The 14,197-nt window shown below is 46.2% G+C and overlaps 1 protein-coding gene across 9 annotated transcripts in view; it reads right to left on the bottom strand.

The window, feature by feature from the left end:
* Positions 1-14,197, bottom strand: part of ncoa1 (nuclear receptor coactivator 1) — a 109,312-nt gene that overhangs the window by 44,914 nt on the left and 50,201 nt on the right. For all 9 annotated transcript variants that reach the window (XM_078229325.1, XM_078229324.1, XM_078229327.1 and 6 more), the window contains 3 exons: positions 12,931-13,108; positions 5,534-5,713; positions 5,067-5,162 (listed from right to left, as the gene is read on the bottom strand). In XM_078229325.1, coding sequence (XP_078085451.1) covers positions 5,067-5,162; positions 5,534-5,713; positions 12,931-13,108 — 454 coding nt within the window. The remainder of the gene's footprint in view (positions 1-5,066; positions 5,163-5,533; positions 5,714-12,930; positions 13,109-14,197) is intronic.

Genomic DNA, 14,197 nt, shown 5'->3' with positions numbered 1-14,197 from the left:
TACAGGATTGATAATGGCATGAAAGCAGAGTTGGTTAAAGTGAATGGGCAACTTAGATAAAGAGTTGGTCAATAGAGGTGCCATGGCAGACACTTAGGGAGTATTTCAGAAGACGGAGAATCATAGAATTGTTACAGCACAGAACTGGAAAGAAAATTTCCAAAGGAAGGACCCACCATTTGTTGTTAACTAACAAAGTTAAAGATAGTATCAAAAAACATATAATTACATAAGGATGAGTAGCAGGTCATGGGATTAATTATAATATAAAAAACAGCAAAGAATGACTAAAAGATTAATAAGGAGAGAATGATTGAAGCTAGCCAGAAATAGAAAAAACAGATAGTAAGAGTTTCTACAGATGTCCAAAAAAGAAAAGTTAACAAAGTAAGCTTTGGTCCTAGAGGAAGTGAGTCTGGGGAATTAAAAATGGAAAATAAGGAGATCACAGATGAATTAATAAGAAATTTTCCATCGGTCTTCAGAGATACAAGTAACATCCCAGAAACAGCTGAAAATTAAGAAATGGGAGTGAGGGAAGAACTCAGGAAAATTAAAACCACCAGGGAAGTGGTACTGAGTAAAACTTTGGGTCTGCAGGCTGACAAATCCACCGGTCCAGATGGACCTCATCCTAAGGTCTTAAAAAAGTGGCTAGTGAGATGGTTGATGCATTGCTTTAATTTTCCAAAATTCCCTAGATTCAGGGATGGTTCCATTAGACTGGAAGATGGCAAATATAACTCCTTTATTCAAAAAGGGAGGGAGACAGAAAGCAGGGAACTACAGGCCAATTAGCTTAACATCTGTTCTGAGAAAAATGCGAGAAGCCATTATTAAAGATGTAGGGGGTGAGCATGGCGGGCTGGGAGATATCAGCAGAGGCCGTTTAGTGGCTCCCCGCTGGGCGCCATGGCCTCCGAGCATCTCCAGGCCCTAGATTTCCGGCATTGTCAGCTCAGCCCCACCGCGCACACCTCCCCCCCCCCCCCCCCAAACCCCACACTGGAGTGAGTCACTCCTGGTTGGGGGGGGGGCGGGGGGGGCGGTGGTTAGGGTTAGCAGCTATTTCGTCAGAGGGAATAAAAATGCAGCTTATTGTCTAAATGGTGAGATATTGCAGAGCTCTTAGATGCAAAGGGATCTGGCAGTCCCAATTCATGAATCGCTAAATGTTAATATGCATGTACAGCAAGTAATTCGGAAAACTAATAGAATGTAATTGTTTATTGCGAGGGGAATTGACAATGTAGGGAGGTAATGCTTCAGTTATATTTGGCATTGGTGAGACCATATGTGGAGAACTGGTCTCATTTATGGATGTAAATGCACAGAGAAGGTTTGCTCAAATAATACCTGGTATTGGAGGGTTATCTTTAGAGGAAAGTTCACGACAGGCAAAGCTTATATCCGCTGGAGTTTAGAAGAGTAAGAGGAATGTCATTGGCAGGGTGAATGTGGAGAGTATGTTACTCCTTGGGGGAGAATCTAGAAGTCACTGTTTAACAGTAAGGGGTTGCCCATTTTAGACAGAGATGAGCACAATTCATTTCTCTCAAAGAGTTGTAAGTCTTTGGAGCTCTCTTTCAGAAATTTTGATGGAAACAGAGTCTTAAATATTTTTAAGGCAGACCTCAGTAGTTTCGGGGAACGGTTACCAGGTGTAGGTGGCAACTTGGAGTTAAGGCTACAATCAGATCCACCATGATCTTATTGAATGGTGATGAAGCAGACTTGAAGGGCTGAGTAGCCTCCTTCTGATCCTAATTCTTATGTTGCTATGTAAAAAGGCTTCACGGATATTTGGATAGGCTAAGAGATTGGCAAGAATATGGCAGATGCATTTTTTTATTGTATTTATTTATTTTATTTATTATTATCACAAGTAGGCTTACATTAATATTGCAATGAAGTTGCAATGTGAAAATCCCCCAGTCGCCACACTCCGGCACCTATTTGGGTTACACGGAGGGAGAATTTAGCATGGCCAATGCACCCTAACCAGCATGTCTTTTGGACTGTGGGAGGGACTGATTTTGAGCAGAATCATAGAATTCCTACAGGAGGAGATCATTCAGCCCATCGAGCTCGCACTGACAAGAATCCCACCCAGGCCCTTTTCTCCACAACCCCACGTATTCACCCTGCCTGACACTAAGGGGCAATTTGGCATGGCCAATCCACCTAATCTGCACATCTTTGGACTATGGGAGGAAACTGGAGCACCCGGAGGAAACCCACACAGATACAGAGAGAACATGAAAATTCCACACAGACAGTGACCCAAGACAGGAAGCGAACCCAGGTCCCTGGCGCTGTGAGGCAGCAGTGCTAACCACTGTGCCATATAATTTGGAAAAATGTGAGGTTATGCTCTTTGGCAGGACAAACAGAAATGCAGAGTATTTCTTAAATGGTGAGAAAATGGTAAGTGTTGGTGCTCAAATAAACCTAGGTGCCCTTGAGTCATTGAAAACTAACATGCAGGCATAATAAGCAATTAGGAAGGCAAATGGTATGTTAGCAAGGGGATTTGAGTACATATGTAGAGTCTTGCTGCAATTGTATCAAGCCTTGGTGGGACCACACCTGGAGTATTGTGTACAGTTTGTGTCTTGTAACCTAAGGACGGAAATAGTTGCCAGAGAAAGAGTGCAAGAAAGGTTCACCAGAGTGATCCTGGGATGGTGGGATTGTTCTATGAAGAGAATGGGCCTGGAAAGATGATCTCATTGAGATATACAAAATTCTGACGGGGCGTGACAGGGAAAGTACAGGATGTATCTCCTAAAGTTAAGGACACAGTTTAAGATTATAGGGATAAAGTAGGGACAACTCGTCACAATTGAAGAGTGCTTTGGTGAGGCTACACCTGGAAAATCATGCATAATTTGATCTCCTTACTTAAGGAGGGATATAACTGCATTGAAGGCAGTTCAAAAAAGGTTCACTCGGTTGATTCTTGTGATGGTAGGATTTTCTCATGAGGAATTAGTAAGTAGTTTGGGCCTATACTCATTGGGAGTTTAGAAGAATTAAGTGATCTTATGGAAAAGATTCCGAGGGGGCTGGCAGGGTGGGGGGCTGAAAAGATGCTTCCTCTCATGATGGAAATCTGGAACTCGGAGGCACAATTTTAAAACTACAGGTCTGGAGATGAAGAGTAATTTCGTCTCTCAGAGGGCCATAAACCTTTGGAATTCTCTTCCCCAGAGAACAGCAGGGGTTAGGACATTGAATATGTTCAGGGCTGAGTTAGACAGATTTTTGATTCACAAGAGAGTCAAAGGTTTTGGAGGCATGAAAGCGAAGTTGAGACTATGCACAAATCAGCCATGAAGTTATGCACTTCAGTAAGAAGAATAAAGAGATTGAATATTATTTAAATGGAGAAAGACTGCAGAAAGCTGCAGACAGAGGGATTTGGGAGTCCTTGTGCATAAATCACAAAAAGTTATCATGCAAGTTCAGCAGGTAATAGGGAGGGCAAATGGAATGTTGGTCTTTATTTTGTTGGTCTCTATCCACTCAAGTGGATAGAGCTGTGAAGAAGGCCTATAGTGTGTTAGCTTTTATTAACAGGGGGTTTGATTTAAGAGCTGTGGGGTTATGCTGCAACTGTACAGGACCTTGGTGAGACCACATTTGGAATATTGTGTGCAGTTCTGGTCACCTCACTATAAGAAGGATGTGGAAGCGCTGGAAAGAGTGCAGAGGAGATTTACCAGGATGCTGCCTGGTTTGGAGGGTAGGTCTTATGAGGAAAGTTGAGGGAGCTAGGGCTGTTCTCTCTGGAGCGGAGGAGGCTGAGGGGAGACTTAATAGAGGTTTATAAAATGATGAAGGGGATAGATAGAGTGAACGTTCAAAGGCTATTTCCTCGGGTGGATGGAGCTATTACAAGGGGGCATAACTATAGGGTTCGTGGTGGGAGATGTAGGAAGGATATCAGAGGTAGGTTCTTTACGCAGAGAGTGATTGGGGTGTGGAATGGACTGCCTGCAGTGATAGTGGAGTCAGACACTTTAGGAACATTTAAGCGGTTATTGCATAGGCACATGGAGCACACCAGGATGATAGGGAGTGGAATAGCTTGATCTTGGTTTCAGATAAAGCTCGGCACAACATCGTGGGCCGAAGGGCCTGTTCTGTGCTGTACTGTTCTATGTTCTATGTAAAAATAGGCAAGTCTAGCTAAAACTATACAAGGCACTGGTTAGACCACACCTGGAATATTGTGAATAGTTATGATCCCCTTATCTAAGGAAAGATATACTGGCACTGGAAGCAGTCCAGAGAAGGTTCACTAGGTTGATCCCGGGTATGGAAGGATTTTCTTATGAGAAGTTGAGTTGGCTGGGTTGTACTCATTGGAGTTTAGAAAAATGAAAGGCGACCTTACTTGGACATACACAATTCTCAGGGGGCTTGATAGAATCGATGTTAAGTGGTTGATTCCCCTAATGGGAGATTCTAGGACCAGAGGGCAAAAATCTGAGAGTAAGGGGATCGCCCATTGAAGACAGAGATGAGGAGGAATTTCTTCTCTCGGGGACAGTGAATCTGTTGAATTCTTTCCCGCAGAGGGCTGGAGAGACTGGGTCGTTAAATATGTTCAAGGCTGAGATAAACAGATTTTTAATCAGTAAGGGAATCAAAGGTTATGAGGATAAGACGGGAAAGTGGAGTTGAGGATTACATATCAGGTCAGTCATGATCTCACTGAATGGCAGAGCAGACTCGATGGATCAAATGGCCTCCTTCTGGCCCCTACCTCTAATGGTCTTATGATCTTATTGAATGGCAGAGCAGGTCTGATGGGCTGAATGGCCTACTCCAGCTTCTATTTCTTATGATCTTATGTTCCCTCGGTCCCTTGTCTTCCCAGAAGCACATTTAATTTTCTCTGATCCACTGCAATGTTTTTTCCCAGTAACATACCACCATTTATTTTCATTTCCTCCTAATTCCCAGAATTGGTTCCCCTCATCCCATCAGTTGTATCAAATCACTGCTAACAGTTCACAGGATTCCAGCAAGCCCTTTGTTAGAGTCACTGTCCTTACCTGTTGTGTCCTGTGTGGTAATGAATGTCTCAGACATGAGATTGAGCTGTGGTTTTGATAATCTCCGGGCTATACATATCAAACAGGACTGCAGATCTGTGGAATAATTATAAAGACCAACCTTAGAATCAGATGGACACACGTACAGTTGCCAATAAGGAAACAGGATGAGGCTGTAGCTAATCCTCAACAGGAAAAGCTTTTCTCTTCACCCTCCCATGCTGCCAATGGTACACTGAGCTATGCTCGGACAACTCCCTGGAACATGCCATGAACGAGCTCAGACTCTCCATCAGAGCGAGCCTTATCACAAGCTCTCTCAACCAGCATTGAACAACCAACTGACTGGCAAACAGCAGACATTGGTATTGGGAGAAAAATGGACAGAAAGGTCGCCAAGAGACACAAAAAAGGACAAGAGGTCTCGAGCCAACTTAGATCCATTTTATTCTCCAAAATATACTTACCATCTCCTTCCTCCTTAATAGACTTGGGCTGTGACACAGTGAAACACTGCATTATCTCATACTTCTGTCTCGCCTCCCGACTCTCCACAGTAGCCTCCTCCATTACCCGCACCAACATCCGGCAGTTGAAAGTATGGCTGTTCCGCCTGTTACTCTCCTTTGACCAAGTGGCACTATTCACTGAAAGGAGGAGCAAACAGTTAGAGGGTGCTGGGATAAATAAACAGGACCCCAACATACCAGGAGAATCAGGCAGAGGAATACCAGGCAGCGGAACTGAATAGTTACTTTGCATCAGTCTTCATGCTGGAAGACACCAGTGGGATGCCAGAGCTCCAGAAGAATCAGGGGACACAGCTGAGTGTAATGGCCATCACTAAGGAGAAAGGTCTGGGGAAACTGAAAGGTCTGAAGGTGGATAAATCACCTGGACCGGATGGACTACACCTCAACGTTCTAAAAGAGATAGCTGAGGAAATTGTGGAGGCATTGGTGGTGATCTTTCAGGAATCACTGGAGGCAGGGAGGGTACCAGAGGACTGGAAAGAAGCTAATGTAACATCGCTGTTTAAGAAGGGAGGGAGGCAACAGATGGGAAATTATAGGCCAGTTAGACTGACTTTGGTCATTGGCAAGATTTTAGAGTCCATTATTAAAGATGAGATCACAGAGTACTTGGAAGTGCATGATAAAGTAGGACTGAGTCAGCACGGCTTCGTCAGGGGGAGGTCATGTCTGACAAATCTGTTAGAGTTCTTTGAGGAGTTAACAAAGTAGATTTCCAGAAGGCCTTTGACAAGGTCCTGCATAGAAGATTGTTTAGTAAGTTAAGAACCCATGGTGTTACGGGTACGATCCTGGCATGGATAGAGGATTGGCTGAATGGCAGAACACAGTAAGAAGTCTCACAACACCAGGTTAAAGTCCAACAGGTTTATTTGGTAGCAAAAGCCACTAGCTTTCGGAGCGCTCGCTGCTCCTTCGTCAGGTGAGTGGGAGTTCTGTTCACAAACAGGGCATATAAAGACACAAGCTCAATTTACAAAATAATGGTTGGAATGCGAGTCTTTACAGGTAATCAAGTCTTAAATGTACAGACAATGTGAGTGGAGAGAGGGTTAAGCACAGGTTACAGAGATGTGTATTGTCTCCAGCCAGGACAGTGAGTGAGATGTTGCAAGCCCAGGCAAGTCGTGGGGGTTACAGATAGTGTGACATGAACCCAAGATCCCGGTTGAGGCCGCCCTCATGTGTGCGGAACTTGGCTATCAGTTTCTCTGCGCTGTCGTGTGTCATGAAGGCCGCCTTGGTGAACGCTAACCCGAAGATCAGAGGCCGAATGCAACAGACACCTCCAGGTGCTGAAAGATGCCCTCATAAGAACAGGATATGGCGCTCGACTCATCAATCGACAGTTCCGACGCGCCACAGCAAAAAACCGCACCGACCTCCTCAGAAGACAAACACGGGACACGGTGGACAGACTACCCTTCGTCGTCCAGTACTTCCTCAGAGCGGAGAAGCTACGACATCTTCTCCGGAGCCTTCAACATGTCATTGATGAAGACGAACATCTCACCAAGGCCATCCCCACACCCCAATTTCTTGCCTTCAAACAACCGCACAACCTCAAACAGACCATTGTCCACAGCAAACTACCCAGCCTTCAGGAGAACAGTGACCACGACGCCACACAACCCTAACACAGCAACCTCTGCAAGACGTGCCGGATCATCGACACGGATGCCATCATCTCACGTGAGAAAACCATCCACCAGGTACACGGAACCTACTCTTGCAACTCGGCCAACGTTGTCTAGCTGATACGCTGCAGGAAAGGATGTCCCGAGGCATGGTACATTGGGGAAACCATGCAGACGCTACGACAATGGATGAATGAACACCGCTCGACAATCACCAGGCAGGAGTGTTCTCTTCCTGTGGGGGAGCACTTCAGCGGTCACGGGCATTCGGCCTCTGATCTTCGGGTAAGTGTTCTCCAAGGCGGCCTTCATGACACACGACAGCGCAGAGTCGCTGAGCAGAGACTGATAGCCAAGTTCCACACACATGAGGACGGCCTCAACTGGGATCCTGGGTTCATGTCACACTATCTGTAACCCCCACGACTTGCCTGGACTTGCAAAATCTCTCTAACTGTCCTGTCTGGAGACAATACACATCTCTTTAACCTGTGCTTAACCCTCTCTCCATTCACATTGTCTGTACCTTTAAGACTTGATTACCTGTAAAGGCTCGCATTCCAATCATTATTTTGTAAATTGGGTTTGTGTCTTTATGTGCCCTGTTTGTGAACACAACTCCCACTCACCTGACGAAGGAGCAGCGAGCGCTCCGAAAGCTAGTGGCTTTTGCGACCAAATAAACGTGTTGGACTTTAACCTGGTGTTGTGAGACTTCGTACTGTGTTTACCCCAGTCCAACGCCGGCATCTCCACATCATGAATGGCAGAAGGCAGAGAGTGGGGATAAAGGGGTCTTTTTCAGGATGGCAGCCGGGGACTAGTGATGTGCCTCAGGGGTCAGTGCTGGGACCACAACTTTTCACAACATACATTAACGATTTGAAAGAAGGAACTGAAGGCACTGTTGCTAAGTTTGCAGATGATACAAAGATATATAGAGGGACAGGTAGTATTGAGGAAGCGGGGGTCTGCAGAAGGACTTGGACAGACTAGGAGAGTGAGCAAAGAAGTGGCAGATGGAATACAATGTGGAAACGTGTGAGGTTACGCACTTTGGAAGGCGGAATGGAGGCATAGACTATTTTCTAAATGGGGAAATGCTTAGGAAATCAGGAGCACAAAGGGACTTGAGAATCATTGTTCAAGATTCTCTTAAAGTTACCGTGCTGGTTCAGTCGGCAGTTAGGAAGGCAAATGCAATGTCAGCGTTCATGTCGAGAGAGCTAGAATATAAGAGCAGGGATGTACTTCTGAGGCTGTATAAAGCTCTGGTCAGACTCCATTTGGAGTATTGTGAGCAGTTTTGGGCCCCGTATCTAAGGAAGGATGTGCTGGCCTTGGAAAGTGTCCAGAGAAAGTTTACAAGAATGATCCCTGGATTGAAGAGCTTGTCGTATGAGGAACGGTCGAGGACTCTGGGTCTATACTCGTTGGAGCTTAGAAGGATGAGGGGGGATCTTATTGAAACTTACAGGATACTGCGAGGCCTGGATAGAGTGGACGTGGAGAAGATGTTTCCACTAGTAGGAAAAACTAGAACCAGAGGGCACAACCTCAGGCTAAAGGAACAATCCTTTGTTCGGAGGGAGAATGTACTGGCAGTTTTGAATAAACTGAAGGTCGATAAGTCCTCTGGGCCTGATGAAATATATCCTAGGATTCTTTGGGAGGCAAGGGATGAGATTGCAGAACCTTTGGCTTTGATCTTTGGGTCCTCACTGTCCACGGGGATGGTGCCAGAGGACTGAAGAGTGGCGAATGTTGTTCCTCTGTTTAAGAAAGGGAACAGAAATGACCCTGGTAATTATAGGCCGGTTAGTCTTACTTCGGTGGTTGGTAAATTGATGGAAAAGGTCCTTAGGGATGGGATTTACGACCATTTAGAAAGATGCGGATTAATCCGGGATAGTCAGCACGGATTCGTGAAGGGCAAGTCGTGCCTCACAAATTTGATAGAATTTTTTGAGGAGGTAACTAAGTGTGTTGATGAAGGTAGGGCACTTGATGTCATATACATGGATTTTAGTAAGGCGTTTGATAAGGTCCCCCAAGGTCGGCTTATGATGAAAGTGAGGAGGTGTGGGATAGAGGGAAAGGTGGCTGATTGGATAGGTAACTGGTTGTCTGATCGAAGACAGAGGGTGGTGGTGGATGGAAAATTTTCAGACTGGAGGCAGGTTGCTAGCGGAGTGCCACAGGGATCAGTGCTTGGTCCTCTGCTCTTTGTGATTTTTATTAATGACTTAGAGGAGGGGGCTGAAGGGTGGATCAGTAAATTTGCTGATGACACCAAGATTGGTGGAGTAGTGGATGAGGTGGAGGGCTGTTGTGGGCTGCAAAGAGACATAGATAGGATGCAAAGCTGGGCTGAAAAATGGCAAATGGAGTTTAACCCTGATAAATGTGAGGTGATTCATTTTGGTAGGACTAATTTAAATGTGGATTACAGGGTCAAAGGTAGGGTTCTGAAGACTGTGGAGGAACAGAGAGATCTTGGGGTCCATATCCACAGATCTCTAAAGGTTGCCACTCAAGTGGATAGAGCTGTGAAGAAGGCCTATAGTGTGTTAGCTTTTATTAACAGGGGGTTGGAGTTTAAGAGCCGTGGGGTTATGCTGCAACTGTACAGGACCTTGGTGAGACCGCATTTGGAATATTGCGTGCAGTTCTGGTCACCTCACTATAAGAAGGATGTGGAAGCGCTGGAAAGAGTGCAGAGGAGATTTACCAGGATGCTGCCTGGTTTGGAGTGTCGGTCTTATGAGGAAAGGTTGAGGGAGCTGGGGCTGTTCTCTCTGGAGCGGAGGAGATTGAGGGGAGACTTAATAGAGGTTTATAAAATGATGAAGGGGATAGATCGAGTGAACGTTCAAAGACTATTTCCTCGGGTGGATGGAGCTATTACAAGGGGGCATAACTATAGGGTTCATGGTGGGAGATATAGGAAGGATATCAGAGGTAGGTTCTTCACGCAGAGAGTGGTTGGGGTGTGGAATGGACTGCCTGCAGTGATAGTGGAGTCAGACACTTTAGGAACATTTAAGCGGTTATTGGATAGGCACATGGAGCACGCCAGGATGGTAGGGAGTGGGATAGCTTGATCTTGGTTTCAGATGAAGGTCGGCACAACATCGTGGGCCGAAGGGCCTGTTCTGTGCTGTAATGTTCTATGTTCTATGTTCTATTAACAGGGGGTTGGAGTTTACGAGCCGTGGGGTTATGCTGCAACTGTACAGGACCTTGGTGAGACCACATTTGGTATATTGTGTGCAGTTCTGGTCACCTCAGTATAAGAAGGATGTGGAAGCGCTGGAAAGAGTGCAGAGGAGATTTACCAGGATGCTGCCTGGTTTGGGGGGGTAGGTCTTATGAGGAAAGGTTGAGGGAGCTAGGGCTGTTCTGTCTGGAGTGGAGGAGACTGAGGGGAGACTTAATAGAGGTTTATAAAATGATGAAGGGGATAGAGTAAACGTTCAAAGACTATTTCCTCGGGTGGATGGAGCTATTACGAGGGGGCATAACTATAGGGTTCATGGTGGGAGATATAGGAAGGATATCAGAGGTAGGTTCTTTACGCAGAGAGTGGTTGGGGTGTGGAATGGACTGCCTGCAGTGCTAGTGGAGTCAGACACTTTAGGAACATTTAAGCGGTTATTGGATAGGCACATGGAGCACACCAGGATGATAGGGAGTGGGATAGCTTGATCTTGGTTTCAGATAAAGCTCGGCACAACATCGTGGGCCGAAGGGCCTGTTCTGTGCTGTACTGTTCTATGTTCTAAAACAGAGATGAGGAAAAATTTCTTCAGTCAGAGAGTGATGAACCTGTGGAACTCTTTGCTACAGAGGGCTGTGGAGGCCAGGTCATTTAGTGTCTTTAAGACAGCGATAAATAGGTTGTTAATCAATAAGGGGATCGGGGGTTATGGGGAAAAGGCAGGAGAATGGGGATGAGAAAAATATCAGCCATGATTGAATGGCGGAGCAGACTCGATGGGCCAAGTGGCCTAATTCTGCTCCTTTGTCTTATGTCTTATAGAATAAAACAATGGGGGTATGGGGAAGTGCTGGGGTTGTGGCGAGTTTGGTTTTCATTTATTCATTCATGGGACATGGACATTCCGGCTGGCCAGCATTTATTGCCCATCCCTAGTTGTCCAATTGAGGGTGAATCACATTGCAGTGGCTCTGGTGTCACATGTAGGCCAGACTGGGTAAGGACGGCAAATTCCCTTCCCTGAAGGACCTTCTTCCATCGGGAAAAAGATACAAAAGTCTGAGATCATGGACGAACCAACTCAAGAACAGCTTCTTCCCTGCTGCTGTCAGACTTTTGAATGGACCGACCTCGCATTAAGTTGATATTTCTCTACACCCTAGCTAGGACTGTAACACTACATTCTGCACATTCTCCTTTGCTTCTCCCTGATGTACTCTATGAACAGTATGTTTTGTCTATGCAGCTCGCAAGAAACAATACTTTTCACTGTATTCAAATACACATGACCATAATAAATCAAATCAAGGTTCATGTTGCTTGTTGCTTCTCAAAGGACTACAATAGGCTAGTCAGATATGATTACCCTTTCACAAGCCACATTGACCCTGCATTTCCTAAGTGTCCTGCTTCAACCTCCTTAATAATAGATTTCAGCGATTGCCCTGTGAGAGATGGTAAGCTAACTATCCCGTAGCTTCCTGCTTTCTATCTCCCTCCTTTCATGAATGACGGAGTCACATTCACTATTCTCCAGTCTGCTGAGATGTTCTAGAGTCTAAAAAATTTGGAAAGTTAAAACCAATGCATTTACTATTTCAGCAGTGACTTCTTTCAGACTCTAGACTGAGGTCCATCAGGACAATGTTGAAGAAGGAATATTGGCCTGGCCATCAGGAGATTATCTATGCAGTAATATAAAGAGGAGGTCTTCCACATCCACCTGAAACAACCTGGCCCCAACCAGCCTACTGCTGACCCTCCAGCATGACTGTACTCCCTCAATACTGACCCTAACAATCCCTTGCTACTGACTTTCCAACAGTGCAGCACTCCCTCAGCACTGACCCTCTGACAGTGCGGCACTCCCTCAGCACTGACCCTCCGACAGTGCGGCACTCCCTCAGCACTGACCCTCCAACAGTGCAGTACTCCCTCAGTACTGACCCTCCAACAGTGCAGTACTCCCTCAGTACTGACCCTCTGACAGTGCAGCACTCCCTCAGCACTGACCCTCCAACAGTGCGGCACTCCCTCAGCACTGACCCTCTGACAGTGCGGCACTCCTGCAGTACTGACCCTCCGACAGTGCAGCACTTCCTCAGCACTGACCCTCTGACAGTGCAGTACTCCCTCAGCACTGACCCTCCGACAGTGCAGCACTTCCTCAGCACTGACCCTCCGACAGTGCAGCACTCCCTCAGCACTGACCCTCCGACAGTGCGGCACTCCCTCAGTACTGACCCCGACAGTTCGACATTCCCTCAGTACTGACCCTCTGACAGTGCAGCACTCAGTCATGGTCTCATGATTGGTGGAGCGGGCTCAATGGCCTGAATGGCCTTCTTTATGAGCACTGTTCCTTTGCCCCGCTGATAGGAACAACTTCAGAGTGAACTGTGCTGCTGAGAATTCTAGTTTTTGCACTTTGCCCTGCTAAAGCAGAAATACCATGTACGAAAACCATGTCTCACCGAGGGACTTGGGTAGTAGGTTACGAACAAACTCAGTATGATCACCGAGGTGCAGAATGTTGTAGACACTGGTGTTCATGAGCTCCTCTTGTTTATATCCCAGGTAATTGGTGACGTTCTCTGAGACGAACAGAATGCGGCCTTCGCCATTCACAACAAAGAAAAATCCATCCAGAGCCTGCACAAATCACAAACCTTTTAGAAAGCAGGAGCAGAGAGACATGAACAGCCGCCCCCTCCGCCCACCCACACCCCCACCCACCCACTTTAATTTCCCAAACATCGATTGGAATATCCATAGGTTAAGGCGTTTGGATGGAGGGGAGTTTGTTAGGTGTGTTCAGGAGGGTTTCCTGACACAACATGTGGATAAGCCTACAAGAGGAGAGGCTGTACTCGATCTGGTACTGGCTAATGAGCCTGGACAGGATCTCTCAGTGGGGGAGCATCTTGGGGATAGTGATCATAACTCTATCTCCTTTACGCGAGCATTGGAAAGAGATAGGATCAGGCAAGCTAGGAAAGTGTTTATCTGGAGTAAGGGGAAACATGAAGCCATCAGGCAGGAGATTAGAGGCGTAAATTGGAAGGAGGCACTCTCGAGGAAAAGTACCGAAGGTGGCAGATTTTCAAGCAATATTTGTCTGGAGTTCTGCATGACAACGTTCCGATGAGACAGGGAGGTGTTGGTAGGTTACGGAAACCGTGGTGCACGAAAGCTCCGCTGAACCTAGTGAGAAAGAAAAGGAAAGCGATCAAAAGGTTCAGAGAGCGAGGCGATGATAAGGTTCTAGATGAGTATACGGCTTGTAGGAAGGGACTTAAGAAAGAAATTAGGAGAGCCAGAAGGGGTCACGAGAAGACCTTGGCAGGTAAGGTTAAGGAGAACCCTAAGGCGTTCTATAATTACGTGAAGAGTAAAAGGATGAGATATGAAGGAATAGGACCTATAAAATGTGAAGGTGAGAAAGTCTGTACAGAACCAGAAGAAATAGCAGAGGTGCTTAATGAATATTTTACCTCGGTATTCACGGTGGAAAAAGACCTGGGTGGTTGTACTACAGGATTGAGGTGGACTGAAAAGATTGAGTATGTGGACATTAAGAGGGTGTGTTGGAAATTTTGAATAGCATCAAGATAGATAAGTCGCCAGGACCGGATGGGATGTACCCCAGGTTACTGTGGGAGGCGAGGGAAGAGATTGCAGAGCCTCTGGCGATGATCTTTGCGTCGTCGATGGAGACGGGAGAGGTTCCGGAGGATTGCG

Source organism: Mustelus asterias, chromosome 15 (assembly GCF_964213995.1).
Source record: "Mustelus asterias chromosome 15, sMusAst1.hap1.1, whole genome shotgun sequence".
In the NCBI taxonomy this organism is placed as follows: Eukaryota; Metazoa; Chordata; class Chondrichthyes; order Carcharhiniformes; family Triakidae; genus Mustelus; species Mustelus asterias.
Note: the sequence above shows the minus strand (reverse complement) of the source record. Positions and strands in the feature narration are given on the sequence as shown.